Source organism: Biomphalaria glabrata, chromosome 9 (genome assembly GCF_947242115.1).
Source record: "Biomphalaria glabrata chromosome 9, xgBioGlab47.1, whole genome shotgun sequence".
NCBI lineage: Eukaryota > Metazoa > Mollusca > Gastropoda > Planorbidae > Biomphalaria > Biomphalaria glabrata.
This window is the reverse complement of record NC_074719.1, coordinates 4,471,008-4,494,741: the sequence shown is the minus strand read 5'-3', so window position 1 is coordinate 4,494,741 and position 23,734 is coordinate 4,471,008. Positions and strand designations below refer to the sequence as shown.

The following is a 23,734-nucleotide window of genomic DNA, read 5'->3' as shown; positions in this document are numbered from 1 at the left end:
TTCTCCGCAACTTCTTTTATAGTCTGGAATTAACTTATCACCGTAGTGGAATTAATAATAATATAATAATTTTATTTATAAAGCGCTGTTAACAAACAAATGTAGGCTCAAGGTGCTGTAATAGCATTACAAACAAAAACACGACAGCTAAAATGACAAGCTAATCCAAAAAAGTTTTAAACAGGTAGGTCTTGATGTTTTTCTTGAAAAAGGTGTAGCATGTTGTCTGTCTGAGATCAGTGGAGAGTGAGTTCTAAACCTCTATCTGTACACTGAAAAAGCACGCAGACCGTAGCTTTTGAGGGAGAAACGTGGTACCACTAAAAGCGTTGAGTCCATTGAGCGCAGGGCTCTCTGAGGGACATATGGAGTGATCAAATCTCTAAGGTACAAGGGCATTTCTTTGTTGTAGATACACTGATGACAAAGTGTCGCCACCTTGTAGTCAATTCTCGCATTCACAGGAAGCCAATGGAGCATGTGCAGGAGCGTAATAGCAGAATCTCATTTTGTTATACGTACGGCGTTGTTCTGAAAACGTTGCAGCTTGGCTATTTTGTCATTAGGTATACTTACTAGCACGGCGTTGCAGTAGTCGAGGCAGGAGAGTATGAATGCCAAAGCTAGCTTTTCGTTGACTACGTTGTTAAATATGGTTGGATCTGGCCTAATCTGCGCACAACATGGACATAAGGAACCTGGCAATTCGTGATAAAAAGAGAATATGTGCTCTCAATTTTTGAGACATTGTTCAGAGTGCTGATCTTAATTATTTCTGTCTTGTCTTCGTTCATCTTGAGCTTATTCTCAACCATCCAATTGCTCACCCTTGCAACGGTACTACTGATTTTCTCTGCAAGATGCAACACCTCTGAGGGTAACGAGGAATCGTATATAACTGTGAGTCATCTGAGTGGTATAAGATGCTAGTTGGCTGTATGACACCGCTGAGTGGGTATGTATACATAGTGAACAGTACTGGGCCTAGAACTGATCCGTGGTGTACTCCGTACTTCAAGAGTAAGATTGTTGATTCTGTCCAGTAAATAATGACACTTTGGGCGCGTTCAGTCAGGTAGGATTCAAGCCACTTTAGCATGATTCCAGCTAAAGTGGTAGAGAATCTGGCCATCTTAATTTTTAATTTTAGCATATCAAAGGCTGTGGACAAGTCCAGTATGGAAAGTATATGTAGCCTGTGTCGGAATTGTGAAGTAAGTCATTTAGTACCCTGACTACTCTGTTTCTGTGCTACAGCACTTCTTATATGTAGATTGAAATTCTTCCAAGAGACAGTACTGTTCAAGATGAGAAAGAATTTGGGCTGACATGATGCGCTCCAGAATCTTTGACAGGAAGGGAAGATTAGACACCGGGCGATAGTTTTTTTTAGTTTTTTAGACATTCTGGGTCAAGACATGATTTCTTTAATACAAGTGCATGCTGTGGTACAATGCCTGTGCCTGTGAAGAGTTCACAATGTTAGTAATTGTAGGTACAAGCTCATCTAAACATTCAAGAAGCAAGGAAGTTGGAATAGGATCAAGGTCACATGACTTATTTGGCATCTTTAAAATAATACTCTTTACAAATTCTTCAGAGACACGATGAAACTCGTCAAAAGGAGAATTTTGAAAGATTGGAGAGTGGTCAAGCTATGATGAGAGGGATAGCATGTCATTTCTTATCTTGCCAATGAAGAATCTATTGAAGGAATCAGGGAGTTCAGATACTGGGATAGATTATGACAAATGTTCGTTATTTGCTCCCCCTTACATTTCAGTGGTGATCCTAAATAGCTCCTTGGAAGAATCAGAAGGTTTCATTAATTGACAAATATGACTATTATTATTTTTAATCAGTATGTGAAAACTGATGGGTTTTCAAACTTGTAGAGCTAGAAAATTTTTTTGGACATATCTTACACTTGAATGGTTTTTCACCAGTATGAATCATCTGGTGACGTTTTAAATCTGCTTTTCTCCAAAAACGTTTTTGACATGTTTGACATTTGAATTTTTTTTCATCAGTATGAATCATCTGGTGAGTTTTCAAACTTGAAAATCGAGAAAATTCACTTCGACATATTAGACATTTGAATGTTTTTTCACAAGTTCCGGTATGTCTCCTCAGGTGAGTTTTTAAATTTCTTGAATAAGAAAATTCACTAAGACATATTTGACATTTAAATGCTTTTTCACAAGTAGCTGTATGTCTCCTCAGGTGAGCTTTTAAATTTCTAGAATAAGAAAATTCTCTTTGACATATGTGACATTTAAATGTTTTTTCATTACTATGAATCATCTGGTGACTTTTTAATTCTGATTTTCTCCAAAAACTTTTTTGACATTTTTGACATTTAAATTTTTTTTCATCAGTATGAATCATCTGGTGAGATTTCAAACTTGAAGATGCAGAATATTCTTTGAGACAAATTTGACATTTGAATGTTTTTTTGATTTTTTTACGATTATGTCTCAGCAGGTGATTTTTAAAACTTCTAGAATAAGAAAATTCTCGTCGACATATGTGACATTTAAATGGTTTTTCCCCAGTATGAATTGGCTGATGACTTTTTAAATGTAAAGGTCTAGTTAACTCTGTTAGACCTATTTGATGCTGGTTTCTATTAGTTTCATGAGAAGAAACTAAATTTACTTCTTTACTTAAAACTGTTTCATTAGGTCTGTATTGTTCTTGATCTTGCATGTTATCAGTCTGTACATTCTTAACCAAAGTCATTTCTTTTTCTTCCTCACTGAACTGCACCTGAGATAAAAACAAAAAAGGAAACATGAACTCAAAAGTCAAATTATTCTTACTCTGATGATTAGTGTCCTGTGCCAGCAGACATTTTTTGTCTCTTAATTTTGTGCATTTATGTGTTTCTCTTTGCTATAAGCGTTTAAGCCTACATTATGTAATACCGCTATATAAATAAAATTATTATTTAAATTAAATAAAGATCAATCAATTTAAAAAGGATTCAGTAAGATGTTACTGTAATTAAGGTAGATGATGTTTCACAAATTTTAAAGTAAATTTGTTGATATGTTGTTTTTTTTCAAAATATTTGAAAATGGTGGTAAGAGTCAAAAGAACATCCAAATGTAGCTCTGACACCACTCCAAAAAATCCATTTAAAATTTGCAACTAACTATTTAGCATTTTAACTTGGACTTAGAAATTCACACTAGCTGTTTTTTTCTTTCTTAATAACAAAAGTTTTTTTTTATATCAATACATTATTAAAGCTTTAAGGGAACATCTTGTCATGTTTGACATAGATCTAAATGTAATGCACTAGATGAGTGATACACAAACTAAGGCCTGTGGGCTGCAGATCATATCTGGACAGTCACATGTTAACTTTTTTTAGGCATCACTGAAAAAGTTTTTTTTTTAACAAACATTTTTTGTTGTTGTTGCATGACATTTTTCTTTCCTTTATGTCACTGTCTCAGGAGAAAAGAGTGATTTGTGATTCTTCTTTATCATAAGTGTAAAAAACAATACGATACGAATCAAGAAATGAATTTTTAAAAGTATTTGTGATGCTAGAGTCCTGCTTGTTAATAAATGTTGGATGCCCTTTGAGTCTGGTTACCAAAGAAAGAGTATCAAGTGATGTTTACTGGTTTAAAAAAAACTCAATGGGTCTGGTTACCTTCGTAAGATTATCATTTTCTTCACCAATATCACCCAACTTGTGTCTTTTTAATTCTGAAGATGTTGAGAATCCACGTTGGCATATTAACATTTTAATGTTTTGTAAACCAGTATGAGTCAGCTGGTGATTTTTCAAATGTGAAGCTTGAGAAAACTCTTTCAGACAGATCTGACATTGAAATGATTTTTGAAAATCAATTTCTTTTTCACTATGATGGTATTCTTCTAATTGATCTTGCATGTTTTCAGCCAGTTCATAGTTTTCAGAAGTCATTGCTTTGTCTTCCTCAATAAACTGCAACTGCTAAGAAAAAAACAACAAAAAACATTAAACTCTATGTCAAATCTTTTAAGATTTATTTCACATATGAATGGTTTTTCACCAGTATGAATCATCTGGTTACATTTCAAATTATGAGAATTAAAAAACCTTTTTGACATTGAAATGGTTTTTCACCAGTATGAGTCAGCAGGTGACGAAACGATAAGGTGTTGATAATTGTACAACATTTCTGACACAAATTTTGTTTAGTTTAGCAGCATGCATGCGAAATTGCCAAAGAAAGACGCTTTGCATAAAGCAATTTAGCGGAGAAGAAATGAAATGGAAGGAGCTCCTCAACAGCCTGAACATAGGTCAATTTTGACTATTCCATTAGAATACCAGAACTATATAGTTTCACCTGAGCTGAACGAAAAGGACAATAGAGAATCAAATGGCAGTTGGAGCAGTCAAATGAAAAAGCTTTACATGGATGGGACATTCAAAATCTCCCCTTCTATATTTTAACAGATCAACGTTATTATGGTAAATGCAGAAAGAGGTGGTTTTATGCTGCCTGTCCTAAATGCTCTACTGCATTATACCCCCCCCCCCCAAAATGTTTTAATAACTTTGACTATTTCATGCATCCTTACTGTGAAGTATGCATTGCTGCCTGGTCTTGTGTAATGTTAGTGATTTAACAATAATTAAATAACAAACAAATACCAAAAATAACGGACACAAATATTTCTTGTTCTGTACATGAAAAATATGCCTTAACACAAACACTCATAGGAAACATAGATATGAATCAATCTTTTAAAAAAAATAATACAATAAACGTAAATAATGTGACCAAAACAGTTCACGTCAAAACGACCTTCGTTCCAAAATGGCTGCGCCAAAATGTCCTGCTTCGAGATATATTTCACACATGAATCATCTAGTGACATTTCAAATTATGAGAATCAGAGAAACCTTTTAGACATATTTGACATTTAAATAGTTTTTCACCAGTATGAGTCAGCAGGCGACGTCTTAAATGATAATGATCAATAAAGCAGTCTTAGACATATCTGACACTGGTTTTGTTTAATTTGATGACAAGTTTCTGTACTTATAACTGTTTCATTAGGTCTATATGGTTCTAATTGAACATGTATGATATTAGCCAGTACACATTTTCTGAAATCAAAGATCTAGTCAAATGTATTCTTACCTGACTTAAAGACACTTCTGGAACTGGGGTCTGTCTAAGGGATTCATATTTTGGCATAATGATAGGTACACAATGACTGTTGTTAGCCTTCTCTGACATAGCCAGAAGTCTTGAAGCTAAGGACAGGGATTTATTCAAATCTGTACCATGAGTCATTTCTACCTCTTGTTTTAAAGTACTTTTCTGTAAGAGAAAAATAAATTAACTTCACTTATAATATGAACAAAATACTCAAAGAACAAAAGGGACAGATAAATAAAGTGTCAATACTTCTAATTTCTCTCTATGGATTTCTTCTTTTTCATTCTCTCTGGATATGAATGTGAATATATCATTTTAAGCAACAATTCATCTTTTTCTTAATAACGTTTTAGTAAAAAAACAACAACAATAAGCCCCCCTCCCAACTAAACTTGATCTAGTGCATCTGACATTAGCAGAGCCCATAACTCATACATTACTTTTTTTTTTTATAGAATTGTTTCCTCCCAAACTCCTTCTTTTTCCCTATCCCCCTATAAATTATATAAAAAAAAAAGTCAGGTACCCATTGCAGCTGGCTGCACTAAAGATCCCAAAATTTAAACTCCCAGTCTTCACCAGGATTCAAACCAGGGACCCCGGTTGGGAAGCCAAGCACTTTAACACTCAGCCACTGTGCCTCCATGTTTGTTATACTTATGTTTGTTGTTATGCGCACTTACTAGTTTCTCAAAAACAGATCTATCCAAGCTCATGATCATTTAAAAAGTCTTGTTAAAAGTTTTTAAAAAGTTGCCCTTTTAGACCATGCAGTCTATGGGACAGGTGATGTAAAGGTCATATTTTTCTGTGGCCCATGGTTAACAAGGGTGTCATATGGCCAGCACAATGACCAACTGCCTTTACTATTCCCCAACTAATGTCGAGTACTCATTAGAGCTGGATAGACTCAAATTTGCTCTAAAAATCCCTGTCTTCACCAGGATTCAAACCCGGGACCCCAGGTTCAGAAGCCAAGCACTTTACCACTCAGTTACGGCGCCTCCATGTTTGTTACACTTATATTTAAATATGTTTTTGACTTGATATCACATCCAGCAGAATCTATTTGGGTTTTAATGGTTCATGACCACAACTGCCAGGTCTTATTATCCATACAGGGTGACAGTGGGATGTGTAGATGAGTGGTATAAACCACTTGGATACTTATCAAGGGGGGCTTGAATTCAAATCCTGACTCAAGCAGAGCTGTGTTTACAAAGCACCTAAAGGCAAGACAGAAACCTTCTCTAGAACACCCCCCCTCCCAACCGGTCCACAAAAGAGATTGGACCATAGCCCATGAGCATACTATAGCAGGAAACATGTGCAGCGCAAAAGTAATATTTTTAAAAATTTTAAATTATCTTTAGATGCACATACACATCTAAGATAAGATAAGATGAGATATGATTTTATTGGTCCAAGGTAATGGAAATTCATTTTGACTACATTTGTCCACCTCAGCATAACATAACAATATAGATGCAAACATGAACAACATTCACATATGTAACACACACAGTAATTTGTAAACTCTCAAACCTTCACTACAAAGGACACCAAAGGACAAAATTATTAAGTAGAGTAAATTCAGAAATGTTCTGCCCACCTCATCTCCCTACACTTTGGTTTTCTGAAAGGGCACAGAATTTATTTGATATTATGTTCTATCACTTCACTGGTCATATATGACGGCAAGCACTGAATGTAAGGTGACAAGACTATTGTCAGTGCTTCAACAATGATGGAATGCACAGAATAGATTTGATATTATTTTCTGCAGAGATAACTGTGCTTCACAAACTCATTTCTTTAGTTATTTCTCTTTTAAATTAAAAATCTATAATGGCCTTCTTTGGTTGGAGGGTTTGGAACTCATTCATTATGAAGCTTAGACAAACAATTTTACTTCACCACCCTGATAATTTACTATGAATAGTCAGTAATTATCATTTTGTATCCATCTTCAATTAAGTCAAAATATTTTATGCATGTAAATTAGGTGAATTCTGTTTTGCACTGGTTATGTTAATTTAAGGCCAAGGGTTTACAGTATATGCTCTAAAATACCTGATCTCCAAAATTTTCAGCAAAGTTTTCTGATTGCTGTGAATGCAATTCTGAATTATCTCCATCTGCCTTCTCAGTTTTTATCATTGACACTTTGAAGTCTTGTTCTTCACATGGTTGTGTTAATGAATCTGTTTCTTCCATTTCCTTTTTCACAACATACTTTAAGACATGGTTCAGATCAAAAGTAAAGTCATGCTTTGTATCAGCCATCATGGACAGTTAATATATCCAAATTTTTGCTACCGGTACCTTATAAATTATACCTGTTGTAAAAAAAAAAAAAAGCCTTTTTAATTTCACCAAAATATGGCACAAAACATTTAAAAGAAAAATGTGTGTAAAATTCTGGAATCTGGTGTCAACAGTTTGTACAATTGGTGAAAGTGCTGTGGCATTAGTTTAAAAAGTCAAAAACCACGTAAATTTAAAACTTGAAAAGAAATTCCTAGAATTGTGCTAAGCCTTGACCTGCCATTGAGATTTCAAAGTATAACTAACAATTTTTTAGCATTAATCACCTGGACAGATTTTTGGTTTGTCTAGGCTTTGGAATTGGACAATATGATTTTTCAAAGGGGGACATTGCTTATAGATCTATATATTTATATTACCCACTGTTTATGTGAGGTAGTCATAATCAAACAGCTCAGATCTATATTTCTACAAATCTAGAATCAAGAACCATTTATCTAAATCTAAGCCATTTATTTATATATATATATATATATATATATATATATATATATATATATATATATATATATATATATGAAATGAACTTGCTCTTGACAAAGTAACAACAGCGGATTTGTCTCCCTTGTCTAATTGTCCTGTTATTTACTATTTTTTAGAGAGAAAATTCAAAATTCATATGATGCCAGCTTATGTGTTTTTATGTTTATTTTGCCTTTTCAAGTAAAAACGTTAGACTCTTACCCTTTTTTTTTTTTTTACAATACTGACAATACCAACTAAAGTCTCAGTAAAAAAAAACAACCTATTGTCAATGATAAGAAATGACATACGAATTGTAATCTGCATTTATTAAAATAATAATTCTTACATTAGAATGAAAATATAATTTAAGGTATCTTCAATTTCAATGTAAACTAATACTTAAAAAAATAACAAACAGTAGCCTTAGTAAGTAGTGTTAATACTGACAATAATCATTTAGATCTAAGATTTCTAGATTATCATTATTCTAGATCATCTAGATTGACTGTGTCACAAGATTTAGATAGATCTCTAGAATATTCTAGAACTAGATTAGAAGACTCTTGATCAACTAGACTGGGTTGACTGAAAAGTGTGTCCTCCAAAAAAAAACAAAAAACAATACTGACAATAATCATCTTCATCATATGATCATCTAAATCTAGAACAGAGTCTATCTAGTATTACCAACCTACTGATGAGTTGACTGAAAGTGTGTCTTTCAATGAGCAGACACTGAAGTAACTATTGTAACTGTCAACACTCCAATCTCTACAGTAGTCAACACTGATAAAGACAATATTAATTTAGATCTAGATAATTATTCTATCTATTTCTAAGACTAAAGTGTCTGTCACTAAAGTAAAGCCTTTTACTTTTACTAAAACTTACTTGTTTTAGTAAAAAGGCTCAGGGAAAAAAACTGACTGTTGATGAGTGTTAGTGTCACTGTTAGAAGTAGACTCAAAGACTAGTCTGAGTAGTCACTAGATAGGTCTAGATCCTAGTAGATCTACTTGAGGTACTTGTCTAATAAATTATAGTCTAACAGAAGACTCTAATAACTACTCTAAGTAAGCACTTCATCTTGAGAATCTGCAGTGAGAAGACTCAACAAAGAGTCAATCAAGTCAAGAGATTCAAGAGTCATCACTAAACTTACTATTATTAGACTTAGCTAGATCTATTAAATTAGTTATTTAGTATTAGGTAAATTACCCTATTCGGTTCTAGAACTAGATTCTATAGGACTCAATAGGAGTATAGCCTAGTTAGCCTAGTAGAGTCTAGATCTATAGGCAGGAGCCAGGCTAGTCGGTATCACTGTTCATAAAATAGTAACAAATGTTGTCATAGAATCTGTTTCCGGTTTTGAATTAATTCAAACCACAGACCTATGTATATCTATATCTTTATATGCTCAGATCTATTTTGAGATTGTGGACAAGGTTTTACCGTTTAGATTTAGATGCAGGTCGCTTTGGCAACGCCGTTTTTGCGACAGGGCGTTTTTGTGCTAAATATTGTAGACATAGATTGTACATTGATTTAAATAGTCTTTCAAAAAAATATTTTTTGTTGTGTATGTGTAACTCTGTTAAAGTCTTTAGGTAAAAAGATTGCACCATGCGCAAAAATGATGCGCGACGGCACTTCGACTCTCTTTGGCTTTGTAAAAAACTCGAAGCTGGTGTTCCATTAGTATAGTTCCATGGGTAGGCTATAAGTTTCTCTATATTGTATCATTAAATATTAAAACTTTTTCTTATTTGTTCAAGTGAAAATATTTTTGTACTTTTGAAACATTCGTCTTTTTTTTTCGTATATAGGTCCCCTAAAATAAATCTGTTATTAAAAAATGTTGAATGTTTTCTGGCATCGACAAAACGGCGGCGCCAAAACGTCGCGTAGGTAGGTCTACTAGGGCGGATTGGGAGTCAAAATTGTCCAGACATCAGGATCGTAGCAACCATTGCGGAAAGGGGTTCTATACACTTGGACTCGAGATCATGACCATTTGGGCAGTTATGCGCCCACGTGATTCCTAAAAAAAAAATGTTGACTGTAACATTTTAAATGTATCAAATTTATATCTTGTACTTGTTAGCAATCGTTACTACTTGTAGGACCTAATCATAGACGTAGTGGGTGGTGCCAGTCTAAGAGGAGCGCAAAAAACTTTTAAAATCAAATCTGATTTTCTGGTAATTTTAATTCTTTAAAAAATTATTTTAAATAACAAAAATGTTCACATAGAACTAATTACTTATAAATTATCGTTATGTTTAGTTTAATTCTACAAGAGAATTCAACTCGGGTTAAATCTGATGTATTCACCGTGTTGGATACAATACGCTGTTTTTATTACAATTTGTCAATAGGCATCTACAATTATAATTGCGTTTTCAATTAATTTTTTTTTTTACTTATAACAAATATGATTATCGATTAATAAAGTGTTGTGTTCCTTCATTGTAGCCCACTCTCGTAGTTTCTTGAATAGATTTAGACTATAGGCACTTCCAAATCCCCGTATATGTCACAAGATCTTTATAACAATACAATGTCTCCAAAACAATTTCGACAGTAACTTATTGTATTTCTGCATGTTGAACGATTATTAGACGTTCAACAAGAAAAGGACATGTTCTGCTTTTTGGAGGTAACGTCCGACATGCTTCGGCCTAAAGTTGGTTTAGGCTATGTAACATTTGCAAGAAAGATGACAGTTTTTTTTTTTTTCGACAAACACCTTCGTGAAGAGTGGAGTTTGTTTATTTGAGGCTGTTCATATGATATTTTGTTTTTACTCTGAGCATTTCGGGATATGTGAAGCTTTTTTTTTTTTTAAAGTGTTTTCGCACATCAACGAAAAATTCAGCACGCTGGATGCAATAGAAAATGTGACCCAGTGTGATATACTTTTTTTTTCTGGCAAAGTACACTCGAAAATAGTGTTACACTTGTAGGATATGATTTTCTTTTGGTCTCACATGTGTATTTTGTGAATGACATCCAGCTGTCTCTTTCTGAGGCCTCATGCAACCAGGTTCTCTCTTCTAGGTCGGCTAAGGAATGTTAGCGCCTAAGCTGGTCTTTAAAGCGTTTCCGTGTGACACCTCTGTTACGTCGACCACTTTTAGTTCACAAAAAAAAAAAAAAGACTGCCTTTGTCATTGGCCCTACTTTCGTGTCCAATACGAGATACGTGCCCTGCCCAGCGTAATTGTCGGACCATAAGAAGTCCCTCTATGCTGTCCATACCGGCGTTCCTTAGTGTCACGTCCCTAGTGACACCTCATTGTTTACAAATGAGGACATTGTACCTATCTCAAATCAGGTCAGCGTACCCACGCTTAAATGCCAGAAATATTAAAACTTAGCTCAAGACTACAGCAGGGAAACAAAATTAGCATAGCTTAAGTTACAAACACAGTTCCTAGTGACACCTCATTGTTCACAAAATGAGGACATTGTACCTATTTCAAATCAGGTCAGCGCACTCACGCTTTAATGCCAGAAAGACGCCGATTAAAGCTTAGTTCAAGGCTACAGCAGGGAAACATAATTAACGTAATTACAAAAACAATTAAAAGGAAAATTAAATGTAAACGGGTCAAGGAGTCAAGGATGGGTATTGAATTGTCACTGTTCTTTATCCTAAAGAAAGATATAAAAGGCGGACTGTTAGCTTGAGACGGGAGAGAGCGCTAGAAAGTTAGACTGAGTAGTCGCTAGTTTTTAAAGTAAATATTTACTCATTGATTATTTTCACTGAATCCTGTATCTGTTATATATATCTTTGTACATACATTTATTGTTTCAAGTTCAAGTTTTAAATAATTAAAACTAAAGAAAACATATCAGCACTTTGTTACTTCATTACTTGTTAAAGTGTTTGAACTATAATCAAGGCACCTCCGAACCCGCATATGTCACAAGTTTATAGCATCAAGATCTGCCAGTTAAATAAACATAATAAACACGTGACACTTAGGACATCGCAGTTTGTAATGCGGTCTTGCCACCGTATTTCCATGATGGAGCGTTTTTTTTAAAGAAATATTTACTATAATCAAGGCACCTCCGAACCCGCATATGTCACAAGTTTATAGCATCAAGATCTGCCAGTTAAATAAACATAATAAACACGTGACACTTAGGACATCGCAGTTTGTAATGCGGTCTTGCCACCGTATTTCCATGATGGAGCGTTTTTTTTAAAGAAATATTTACTATTTAGACTATTTGAATGGCTGGCTCTCTGTGTTCAATTGTTTACACACTACAATAAGCTCCAAAGGATAAGGTAGGCATAAGAAAAGGAAAAAAAGGGTGGCAGTTTTTATTTTTGCAATCAGGCGACCATAGCCCTCGCAGATCCCTGCTGCCACCCCCAATCATGCAGGATATTTGTAACAAAGTAAAGTTCCCCATTCCGACCTTGCAATCTATACGGCAGATAATGTAAAGGTCATCTGATTCTGTGGCCCAGCACAACAATCAACCGCCATTACTTTCCCCCCAACAAATGTCAGGTACCCTAAAGATCCCAAATTAAAAATCAACCAGGATTAAAACCTGGGAGCCCCAGTTCAGAAGCCAAGCGCTTTACCACTCAGCCACCATGGAAGGAAGTATTGGACCAGGACAAAGTAGTCAAAAAAATAAAATAAAAACTAAAGCAGTTTCTTTGAAGCAGGATACTTATTTGTTCAACAAAGTGATTCTTTTTTTTATTAAAAATCAATATCACTTTAGTATCCTAACTGGCAAACTCTACCACCTGTCAGTAATGAGACACATCCAATCTCATGGACATAATCTATGCTCGTGGTTTAATAAAAAAGCTAGGACAAAGTTGTACAAAAGCTCCTTCTTCCCTAGTGCTCGGAGCATGGAATGGGTTGCCTGGGCTAGCCAGGAAAACCAGTGACTTAGCAGAATTTAGGTCATTGGTTAATATGCATGACTAGATGCACGACAGGTAGGATTTAATCATCTACTTTTTTTGAAGTAACGTCTGTATTATATAAGATATAAGCTGGCATTCAACAATCTATCAAAAATATATGATTAGGACCTTCCAGATTCATCTAATAAGGTATAACACAATCTTATTTCACATTTTTAGTAGTAGAAAATTGTATATATATGAATAAAGACATTTTTTTATGTTTAAGTTTGGTACGATATACAATTAATCAAAGTAAACATACAAAGTGATTGTATAAAAATAAAAATAACTGATATACCGGTACTCCAAGAACAATAACCAACATACTAAGTACTCTCTCTCTCTCTGCATTAAGCATAAAGATAATTATTATAAGGCTCAGATGTCTATCTTGCCTTTATTCTACACTTTTCAAATTTATTAAGCCAATTAATTAATTTCAATGAAATAAATAAGTATGTAACACATGGCTCCTTGATCTCAAGAAACAATGAATGCTCCCTAATAATCTACTACAGTTGATTTCTTCAGCTGAGAAAGGGGAGAATTTATTGTTAAACTTAACAGACTAGTTCTAATACAGTTGAATTTAAAAATAAAGTAAAGTTCTCCTTTCAGACCATGTGGTCTATAGGGCAGATGATGTAAAGGTCATCTGTTTCTGTGGCCCATGGTTATTGAGGATGTCATGTGGCCAGCACAATGACCAACTGCCTTTACTTTTCCCCAACTAATGTCAGGTATCCATTAGAGCTGGGTGGACTACCCTAAGGATTCCTAAATTTTGAATCTGGGACCTCCGGGTTGGAAGCCAAGCGCTTTACCACTAAGCCACTGTGTCTGTATTCAATTTACATACATATTGAATTTACATACATATTGAATTTACATGCATATTGAATTTTCATACTCTTGAATTTAGCATGAAAATATTTATTTTAAAACTATCCAATGGGGAAGCTTTCTTTCTCTTGCTGTCTCAACTCTTAGACACTCTGCTAAGGTCATATTGGCACACACAATCTCTCTCCAAGCAGCACATTTACGGGGTGGATATGTTCTCTAAATTCAGTGACCTCTTTGGTGTTGAGGGCCTTCTTTCAGACATCTCTGTAAGTAAATGCTGGATGCCCTATGGGCCTGGTTATCTTTTTGGCAATATTCTGAATATGAGCCATTTAGAGTATTTTTAATGCTACAGATCCAAATCCACATTGACATATTAGCACTTTAATGTTGTTGTTTTTTAAAACCTTTATGAATCAGTCATTTTTTCTTTAATGTAGTTAAGAAAATATTTCCAGACATATTTGACATTTGAATGTTTTGTCGTCAGAAGTTTTTTTCCCCATCATATACTAAGTATGGCTAAAACCTTTTTGACAAGTTTAACATTTAAATTATCTGGTGAATTTTCAGATCCTCCGACCTCTATGACATTTGAATGGTTTTTCATGTTTTTACTAGGATGAAATGAATCATGTCTTTTCAAATTTGAAGAATGAGTGAAGCTTCTTTTACAAATGTGATTGTGATATTTAAATGGGTTATCACTAGTATGAACTATCTTGTGACGTTTTCATTCCAAATTTCTCCAAAAGCATTTTTAACATTAGATTTTTTTTTCATCAGTATGAATTAGCTGGTGATTTTTTAAAAGAGCAGATTGAGAAAACTCTTTGAAACATATTTGACATCTGAATGGTTTTTCACCAGTATGAACCCGCAGGTGAACTTTCAATTGTGAAGATTTGTAAAATTCCTTTAGACATATTTCACATTTGAATTTTTTTTCACCAGTATGAATCAGCTGGTGAGTTTTTAAATATGAAGAGCGGGAAAATTCTTTAAGACATATTTGACATTTGAATGGTACTTTAACAGTATGAATCAGCTGATGAGTTTTTAAACACGAAGAATGAGAAAATTCTTTTAGACATATTTGGCATTTGAATGATTTTTCACCAGTATGAATCAGCTGATGTTTTTTTAAATGTCCAGATTGGAAAAATTCTTTATGACAAATTTGACATCTAAATGGTTTTTCACCAGTATGAGTCAGCTGGTGATTTTTTAAATGTGTAGACTGAATAAATTCTTTTTGGCATATTTCACATTTAAATGGTCTTTCTTCAGAATGAGCAATCTGGTGTCTTTTTAAATAGGAAGAGCGGGAGAATTCTTTTTGACATGTTTGACACTGAAATGGTTTTTCACTCGTATGAATCAACTGGTGATATTTTAAGCGTGAAGGACTTGTAAATGCTTTTTGACATATTTGACACTGGTTTCTTTTAGTTTGAGAACTAGATACCAAGTCAGTTTCTTTTCTTAAAAGTGTTTCATTTTTTTGAATGCTATCATCTAGTTCATATTTTTCCGAAGTCCTTTCTTTTTCTTCTTTAATGAACTGCACCTGCTAAGAAAAAAAATAAACCTGATGTATGATTTGTTCACATTCACTGGAACTTCATTGTTCAACCCTATCAAAAGCGTTATATTATCATGCTGCATGTATACAAGCTTTGTTTATCAATAGATTTGGAGATATAACTGTTCCTGATTCATTGATTAACAATCAGGGGCTGACTGGGTGCCAAATTTGGCCCTGGTATTAACATTTAATGTGGGCAATAAATTGTAGGTCTTACGATAAGCATTCATTTGTACCTTTCCACATATGTAAATTGTAGGTCTTATGATGAGCATTCATTTGTATCGGTCCACATATGTAAAGTTTGATAACGCATCGAAATTGAACACTTACATCAATGGCCGAAACATTTATATGTCATAGTACAATGCAATTCATTAATAATATTGTAATAAACCTGGTGGTGGCACAGATGGGGGTAGTGGTGTGTGTTTACAGCTGACACAAATTGCCCCAGGCCACTGCTAGATGAGCGGTCAACCGTGACAAGTTGCGACGGTCAGCCATAACGGTTCGGGAAGGATCTGTTGTGTGAATAGTGCTCAGGAGCGTCACGAGTGATGTGGTCATGTGTTTAACCAGAAGGGTTGAGCAATGTTTTGTCCGGTTCTAGAAGGCCAGTTAAAGAGCAAATGTGTCAGTCAAGTCGCTTTACCTCGCAATTTCACAAGCATGAATCAAAGTCGGAGTCAAGAACCGGTGTGTGAAGTCAGTCCTAAACAGTTGAACCTGGTGCAAGCCCGGAACGAGACAGAGAGGTCAGTGCAAGAGTTGATACGGTTGTTCACGAAGAAATATTTGTACAGACTGTGTTACATGTGGCCAATTGTACAGTATTGGCTGTGATTTATTGGACATTAAACCATTACATTATTTTGGAGCCCTGAATTGACAAGTTCTTTAAGTTGGTAGTGTCGTGTTGTGCAGTTTGCATAGAGCCTGGACAGTGAGATTCGTTACAATACTTAGATCTGCACACCTTGCCATTTCATACATTACTCTCTGTAACCTATTGTATTATATGGTAGGTTATTCCATGAACGTGTTAGGTTAGTAATTAACTTTAAATCTATATTTTAAAACACTATTTAAAATTTTAGGTTAGTGTCAAGTGAACTATCCTGACTGATGTGTAACTGCAGTTTATAATACACTGTGTATGCTTGTTGTTGTGTCTGGTGTGAATGATGGATGATTTCCAGGTATATTCTTTCACTTAGATAAATCATAACTGTTTACCTTATTCAAAGACACTTCTGTTTCAGGAATGTGTCCAGCCATAATGGTTGGTGTGTGACAAAGACTGTTGTTTGCCTTCTTTGAAACTAAAGACCATGGTTTATTACTATCTGTAAAATCAATCAATTCTTTCTCTTGCCTAATAGTACACTCCTGCAGGACAAAGAAATGAAATAATATTTAAAGAAAAAAAAATATACATGTCAATCAACTGACTATATTTAATTAATACAATCTAATCAATTTATACAAATATGTCTATTGAGCAATAAATAATTTTATCTGATATTGGCTAAAACACATAACTTAACAGATTTAAAAAAAATTTAAGTGCTTTTTTAAAATATTAAAACACAGAGCTCTTCAAATGGTAATCAGCAGTCCTCGTCAAAGTGTCCAAAAAGGTTTGAGATAAATCCCTTTTATGAATCTTGGACTCAGGAAGGGATTTTATCATGTATCATTTATCATTCATTAGACAATCCTTTAGTGTCATAGGTTCCTCCTCCTATGTGGAGGCCAGAGGCAAAGCCCAAAGAGGGGAACTCTCCTTGTTCCTATAATGTACTGAAGCAAACTGTGGGAGGACCATCACCACGCATATGGCTAGTCTGGTTCAGAAAGCCTTTCTTCCATCCTCAACACATGCATGTACATTCAATGATCATACTGTGGTAGCCCACTGGAGGTGATGTTAGTTCTCTTTCTTAGCCCATCCCCTTCCCCTGAGGCACCATGCTTTAAACCATCTGCCCTATAAGTTGAAAGGTCTGAAAGAGGTGCCTCTGATCTAACTTACGGTCAACTCAGGTTAATCTCAGAACATCTGGAAAAAATAATATTGGTCCTAATAACCGAGTCCGGTTGAACAGATTTAACTGTATAATAGGATTTGTTTCTATACTTTAGGATTTGGTCCAAATACACAGCTAGTTCAATTAACTGTATTTTAAACACTATAGATGTAAAGCATCAACAAAACCATAATAGCTTTGAAAAGAAATTCATACAAAGTGATGTTAAAATTAGTGGATTTTCTACAGAATATGATAATATAATGTTTTGTGAATAACGGAATACCTGATGTCCAATGTGGATACTAGAAGATTGAGCATAGTTTTCTGATTGATGCATATACAGGTCTGATTTATCTTCTTCAATCTTCTCAATTTTTACCCAGGGAACTTCTTTACATGGTGGTGTTAACCCATTTGTTTCCTCCATTTCCTGCTTCACATGTTTACTCAGCTCAAGAGTATAGTCATGCTCCAAATCAGCATCAGCCATAATGAATAGGTGTAAATGTTAGTGAATTTATAAACTATTTCTGTTAAAAAAAAAAAGAGAACTAGATTATAAAAAAAAATTAATATACACAATTTTTTTTCTTGCAAAAAAGTTAATTAATTAATTAAAAAATCCCAATTAATAGTAAAATTATGAAATCTGCTAGATTCTAGATCTATATATAATTGTGCAATGAACATTAGAACATCCGAGATGCCAATATTCCATTGGAAATGTGTATTCCCAGATCTGGAAATGTGTATTTTGATGGGCTAATGTGCATTTTCCTAAATGTACTCCCAATAGACTGAAATCCATAAAATCATTCAAGCATGTAACATACATGAAATGCAGCAATCCAGAAAATGAACACAGCATAAAGTTATAAGACATTCTGTAAACTGTTTTCAAAACATATGTATAGCATATACAAATTTAGAGTGTCATAGATTTTTCTGGAATTAGTCAGAATGATGCCATTCTTTGTCAGTAGCACCCCCATTGAAGAGATGAAAGCTGAGCTGGTTTGGTCATTTTGTAAGACATGACTCACTGTCAAAGTCATCCTTAAAGACACAGTGGTGTATAAACTGTCAAAGCACCCTATGACAAATGTCAAAGGACAGATAACAATGATTCCCAGTCATAGAGACACTATTAGAAACAACTAGTGTTATTATTTTTTGTTTTGTTTTTGAGCAGTAAACTAAATACACAAAATATCATATCTTATAAAATACAGACCTTCCTTCAAAAAAGATTATTACATCTTATGCATGTTCCTAGGTCAATGTAGTTAAGCATGTTTACCAATGAATTAAATTGGTAGTAGTAATAGGCAGTGGCATAGCATCATTAACATATATGTATACATGTTTACAAAAAAAAAAAAAACATCTACATCTACTATGACTAGAAGACTGGAATTTTGAATTTCAGGATTTTTAGAGTGTGTCAGAGTCCACCCAACTCTAAAAGGTACCTGACTTGAGTTGGGGACTCTAAAAGGTACCTGACTTGAGTTGGGGAAAGTAAAGTGATTGGACATTGTTCTGATTCTGGCCACAAGACACCTTGCTTGTTAACGAAACAAATGACCTCAACATCAAAGAAACAGATAACCTTAACATCATTAGCCTTATAGGTCTGAAAGGGGAACTTTACTTATACACTCGATTACTATTACACTATTCTTTAGTAACGTCTGGTTGTACATCTAATCTAGATCTAGTAGAATCTACTTAATCTAGATCTAAACTTTGACAAATTATTTGTCTTAAACTTAAAGATGTGTGAATTCTATCTAGATTCTAGATAGAAGACATCAGAAAACAATTAATGGATGGGCCTGTCAATGTCAATCATTGGAACAGATTTATTAAGGCTAAATGAAAATATTACAAATTCATTCATTGAAAATAGATACTAAGATAGATAATAGATCTAGATATCTACATTATTCTAGATCTAGATGATACTTTTACTTTTGAGAGTAGATCTACTTAGAATTAGATCTACTATCTTATCTTATCTTATATAATACAGAAGTTACTTCAAAAAAGAAGATGATTACGTCCTACGCGTCATGCATTTAGTCATGCATATTAACCAATGACTTAAATTCTGCCAAGTCACTGGTTTTCCTGGCTAGCTCAGGCAACCCATTCCATGCTCTAATAGCACTAGGGAAGAAGGAGTATTTGTACAAATTTGTCCTAGCATATGGGACAAGGAATGTGCCTTTATCTTTGTGTCTTTCAGAGTATTTTATTAAATTTTGTATTTGAAGATTATGATTCAGTGTTTTATGTATGATTGCTACTTTACTTTTGAGCCTTCTGTCCTGAAGGCTTTCTAAATTTAGTGATTTTACTAAAGGTGTTACTCTAGTCAAATGTGAATATTCGTTTGTTATGAATCTCACTGCTCTATTTTGTGTCTGTTCCAGTTTTTTAATGTTTTCTTGAGTTGAGGGGTCCCAAACGGAGGATGCATATTCTATTCTATTATTGGCCTAACCAAGGTTAAATAACATTTTAGTTTTATGTTCTTATTTGATTTATAGAAATTTCTTTTAATGCTTTGTTTGATTTTTTTGTAGTTTCATCAGTATGTGGATTCCATGACAGTTTTTCATTTATTATAACACCTAGGTATTTTGCGTTTTTAGTCTGTGTTACTGGTTTGCCATGAATAAGATAAGTGGAATTAATTTGTTTTAGTTTTTTTGTTACTCTTAACAACTGACATTTTTCTGGGTGGAAAGACATGCTCCAATTTGATTCCCATTTCTGTAATTCATCTAATTCTCTTTGTAAAATATCTTTTTCTTGTGTTGTTTTTATTGTTCTATATATTATGCAATCGTCTGCAAATAATCTGACTTTTGTTCCTGAAGTAATGCAATTTGGTAAATTATTTATGTAAATTAAAAATAGTAGTGGACCCAAGACTGTTCCTTGAGGTACACCTGAGTTTACAGTTATCGGTGTTGATTTAGAGCCATTTATTATTACAGTTTGTTCTCTCTCTATCAGAAAATCTTTAATCCACTGATGCAGTGGACCATTAATGCCGAAATATTTTAATTTTTTAAGCAAACTATGGTAGTGAACTTTGTCAAAAGCCTTAGAAAAATCTAGTAAGATAGCATCTATTTGTTCACTATTATCTAAACCTTTTGAAAAATCATCAATTAGTCCTATTAGTTGTGTTTCACATGATATTTCCTAAAGCCATGTTGGTATGGCGTGAGGACATTATGTTTGTCCAAGTGGTTTATGATGTTGCTACATATTATGTGTTCTAGGATTTTACATATGATGCTGGTAAGTGATACTGGTCTGTAGTTTCCTGGGTCAGATTTTTTTTTTCCTTTTTTAAATAGGGGGGTGACATTAGCTTCTTTCCAGTCCTTTGGTACTCTGCCCTGGTTAAGTGAAGCCTGAAAGAGTATTTTGAACAGTAGCTCATTGCTTAGTTCTTTGAGTAATCTAGCTGGAATACCATCAGGTCCAGAAGCTTTATTTGGTTTGGTGTTGACTAATAGTTTTTGAATTCCATTTTCTTGTACTACTATATCTTCTATGATGTTTACTTGGTTCAAAATCAGTAATATGTCTTTGTCTCCTGGTGCTGAGAATGCTGATGCAAAGTATTTGTTTAGGATGTTTGCTTTAGTTTCATTATCATTATGTATTATGTTATGTTCATCTTTTAATGGCGCTATGCCTGTTGTTTCCATTTTCTTAGACTTAATGTATGACCATAGGTTTTTGTTGTTATCTTTAGATATTACATTGTTAATGTATTTATTCTGCAGCTGTCTGCTTACTTTTTGGGTTAAGTGTTTAATTTTTATATACTTTTTGTAAACTCTTTCTGCATTAGTTTCTTTAAATTTTCTATATAGATTTTCCTTCTGTTTACAAAGCTTCTTTAGTCTATTATTAAACCAGCATTTATTTATTTTGTTTGATGTGTATTTAGTTGGTATATGATTTTCTATAATGCTTTTAAGATGGTTTTTAATGAAATTCCAGAGGTCATCGACTGGTTGGTTAATGTCTTTTTCTAATAAGAATGTTTGTTGAAAGTTTAATGCAGCTTGGTGTAGTTGTGTTAGGTTACATTTATTCCAGAGTAAGATTTTTCTTTTGGGTTTTGTATTGGCTACTGCTTTTATCTGACTGTGTATTTTAATGATCTCATGGTCTGATAGACCAGGGATAATGTCATAATCAACTACTAATCCAGGTCTGTTGGTTAAGATGAGATCTAATGTGTTGTTTAATCTAGTTGGCTTTTTAATGATTTGATCTAAACTTAGGTTGTGTAAAGTTTCTATGAAAAGCTCATTTATGTCCTTAAGGTTTTGGTGTTTATCTATGGTTAGTGTTTTCCAATTTATATCAGGTAGGTTGAAATCACCCATAATCCAAAAAACTGCATTTTTATTTGTCTCTTTAAGTGTAGTAATCTGATTACATAGTTCCTGCATGTATTCTAAACTAGAATTTGGTGGTCTGTAAATGCTGCCTATTATTAGGGATGTTGAGGTGGTATTAATTTTACAAAATGTTGATTCTATATTTTTTGAGTTAGGTAAGGTAATTTCTTCTGCTATAAGAGTGTTTTTTATTGCTAAAAGAACTCCTCCTACTAACTTAATAACTGTACTGTGAATATACTTATGATATAGACTTAAATTTAAAAGACTGTCCAAAAGTGACTCAGAGTGACTGAGACTTACTCTGAGTGTCACTGAGTCTCAGTCAATACTTTATTATTTATAATAACAAATAATATATTTAATAATATACTTTAATATTAAAAATATAGATCTAGAGTCTAGATTTATATAAAATAATAATAATTTAAAAATATAGAGATTAGAGAGTAATAGACTATGACTATAATCGTATAATGTAAAGTAGGCCTATGTAGTTGTAGTTACAGTTTACAGTAGTATGATCTATGATCAATGATGTCACTAGAACTAGACTAGACTATAGTATACTATAGTAATAGTTAATAGTATAGACTATATATCACTATATTAGTATATAATTATGACTAGACTTCTATGTCATGTGAGTCGTATGTCACTCACTTCACTATGTGAATGTGACTGTCTGTGTGAAGTGTGTGAGGAATGGAGAAAGACGGTCGACAGATTTGAGATTAAAATTATCTATGTGGTGTCCTAACGGTTCGGTATAGTTGAAGGTATGTGATCTGTCTAGGTCTAACTAGAATAGAAAACAAAAAAAAAGTATTCATCGAAATTTGACATACTTCTACATACTCAGCACAGAAATTCACAGATGAGATCTACAAGAACCGACGGACATATTGTTGACAAAAGTTACAAATAAAGAAGATTGATCTCCCTTGTTTCTGATACCAAATGCAAACTAGGCAGCAGCTCGGTGGAGGCCTCGTTGTTGTTGAAAAAAAAAACAACATGGATCAAATCTCAAACATAGCAGAGCTCTATGGCTCTGTCTAATAGTCAAGATCTAATTCTCTACTATAATTAAAGGTTTATTCGCGAATGTTTAGACCTATAGCCTACCTGTTAGACCAGCGATGCCCAAAATACGGCCCGCGGGCCAGATCCGGCCCGCGACGTGTTTTTATCCGGCCCGCTGAGATGTCGGCATAAGGTATAGACATCCCCTCCAAAAAAAAAAGGTCAAATAAGGTTGGGCCTCACTTGTGAACAACGTGTGGCTGTTTAAATTTTTAAACACCATTATGTAACAAATATGTGACGGCATTCTTGGTTTGAGCCGCGAATAAAAAGATTGTTAAACTACGTCGCCTACAGAGTGGAGGATCGATGCAAATATTTAGCCAAATAGGCGACAAGACAATTAGTTGGTGGTGAAGCTAGCTACAATGTTGCTTTGATTTTAAGTAGGGGGAGGCGTGGTCGAGAGGATAAGTACCAATGAAGGGGGCTCGAGGTTCGACACCGACCTCGAGCAGAGTTGTGTTTACTGGCAGCACGGAAAACCTACTCCCAGATACCCCCTCCCCCACTGGTCAACAAATGAGATTGGACCAATGCGCTCTGAGCATGCTATAAGCATGAAAGTAGCGCTATATAAAAACCATAATTTTCTGACGCGTGAAAAAATCACTTCAGATATCCAATTTCTTAATGTAAGTACTAGATCTAATCAAATCGTCTCAAATTCAGGTAAATTTCATTTCGTTTGTGTGTGTGTGTGTGTGTGCACCTTGTGCACTGGTGTCAGAAATTAAAATGGCCCGCAGGTCGAATTAGATTGGGCATCACTGAGTTAGACATATAGGCCTAGCGCCGATAGCACAAATGTGCTT

General features: G+C 34.2%; 2 protein-coding genes across 2 annotated transcripts in view; both read right to left on the bottom strand.

The window, feature by feature from the left end:
- The window catches only part of LOC106059128 (zinc finger protein 234-like), a 41,893-nt gene extending 32,469 nt beyond the window's left edge, over window positions 1-9,424 (bottom strand). Inside the window, exons 1-2 of the mRNA XM_056040407.1 lie at window positions 9,186-9,424; window positions 8,659-8,753 (exon numbers count right to left, since the gene is read on the bottom strand). The gene's annotated coding sequence lies outside the window, so the exon portion shown is untranslated. The remainder of the gene's footprint in view (window positions 1-8,658; window positions 8,754-9,185) is intronic.
- Window positions 1,125-22,760, bottom strand: LOC106051252 (zinc finger protein 420-like). The gene is made up of 8 exons (XM_056041118.1): window positions 22,682-22,760; window positions 17,678-17,924; window positions 16,598-16,750; window positions 14,540-15,343; window positions 7,248-7,466; window positions 5,154-5,336; window positions 3,668-3,973; window positions 1,125-2,769 (listed from the first exon to the last, which is right to left on the bottom strand). The coding sequence occupies exons 2-8, from the start codon at window positions 17,882-17,884 to the stop codon at window positions 1,855-1,857; spliced, it is 2,787 nt and encodes a 928-aa protein (XP_055897093.1). The 5' UTR covers window positions 17,885-17,924; window positions 22,682-22,760; the 3' UTR covers window positions 1,125-1,854.
- Window positions 22,761-23,734: the final 974 nt, after the last annotated feature.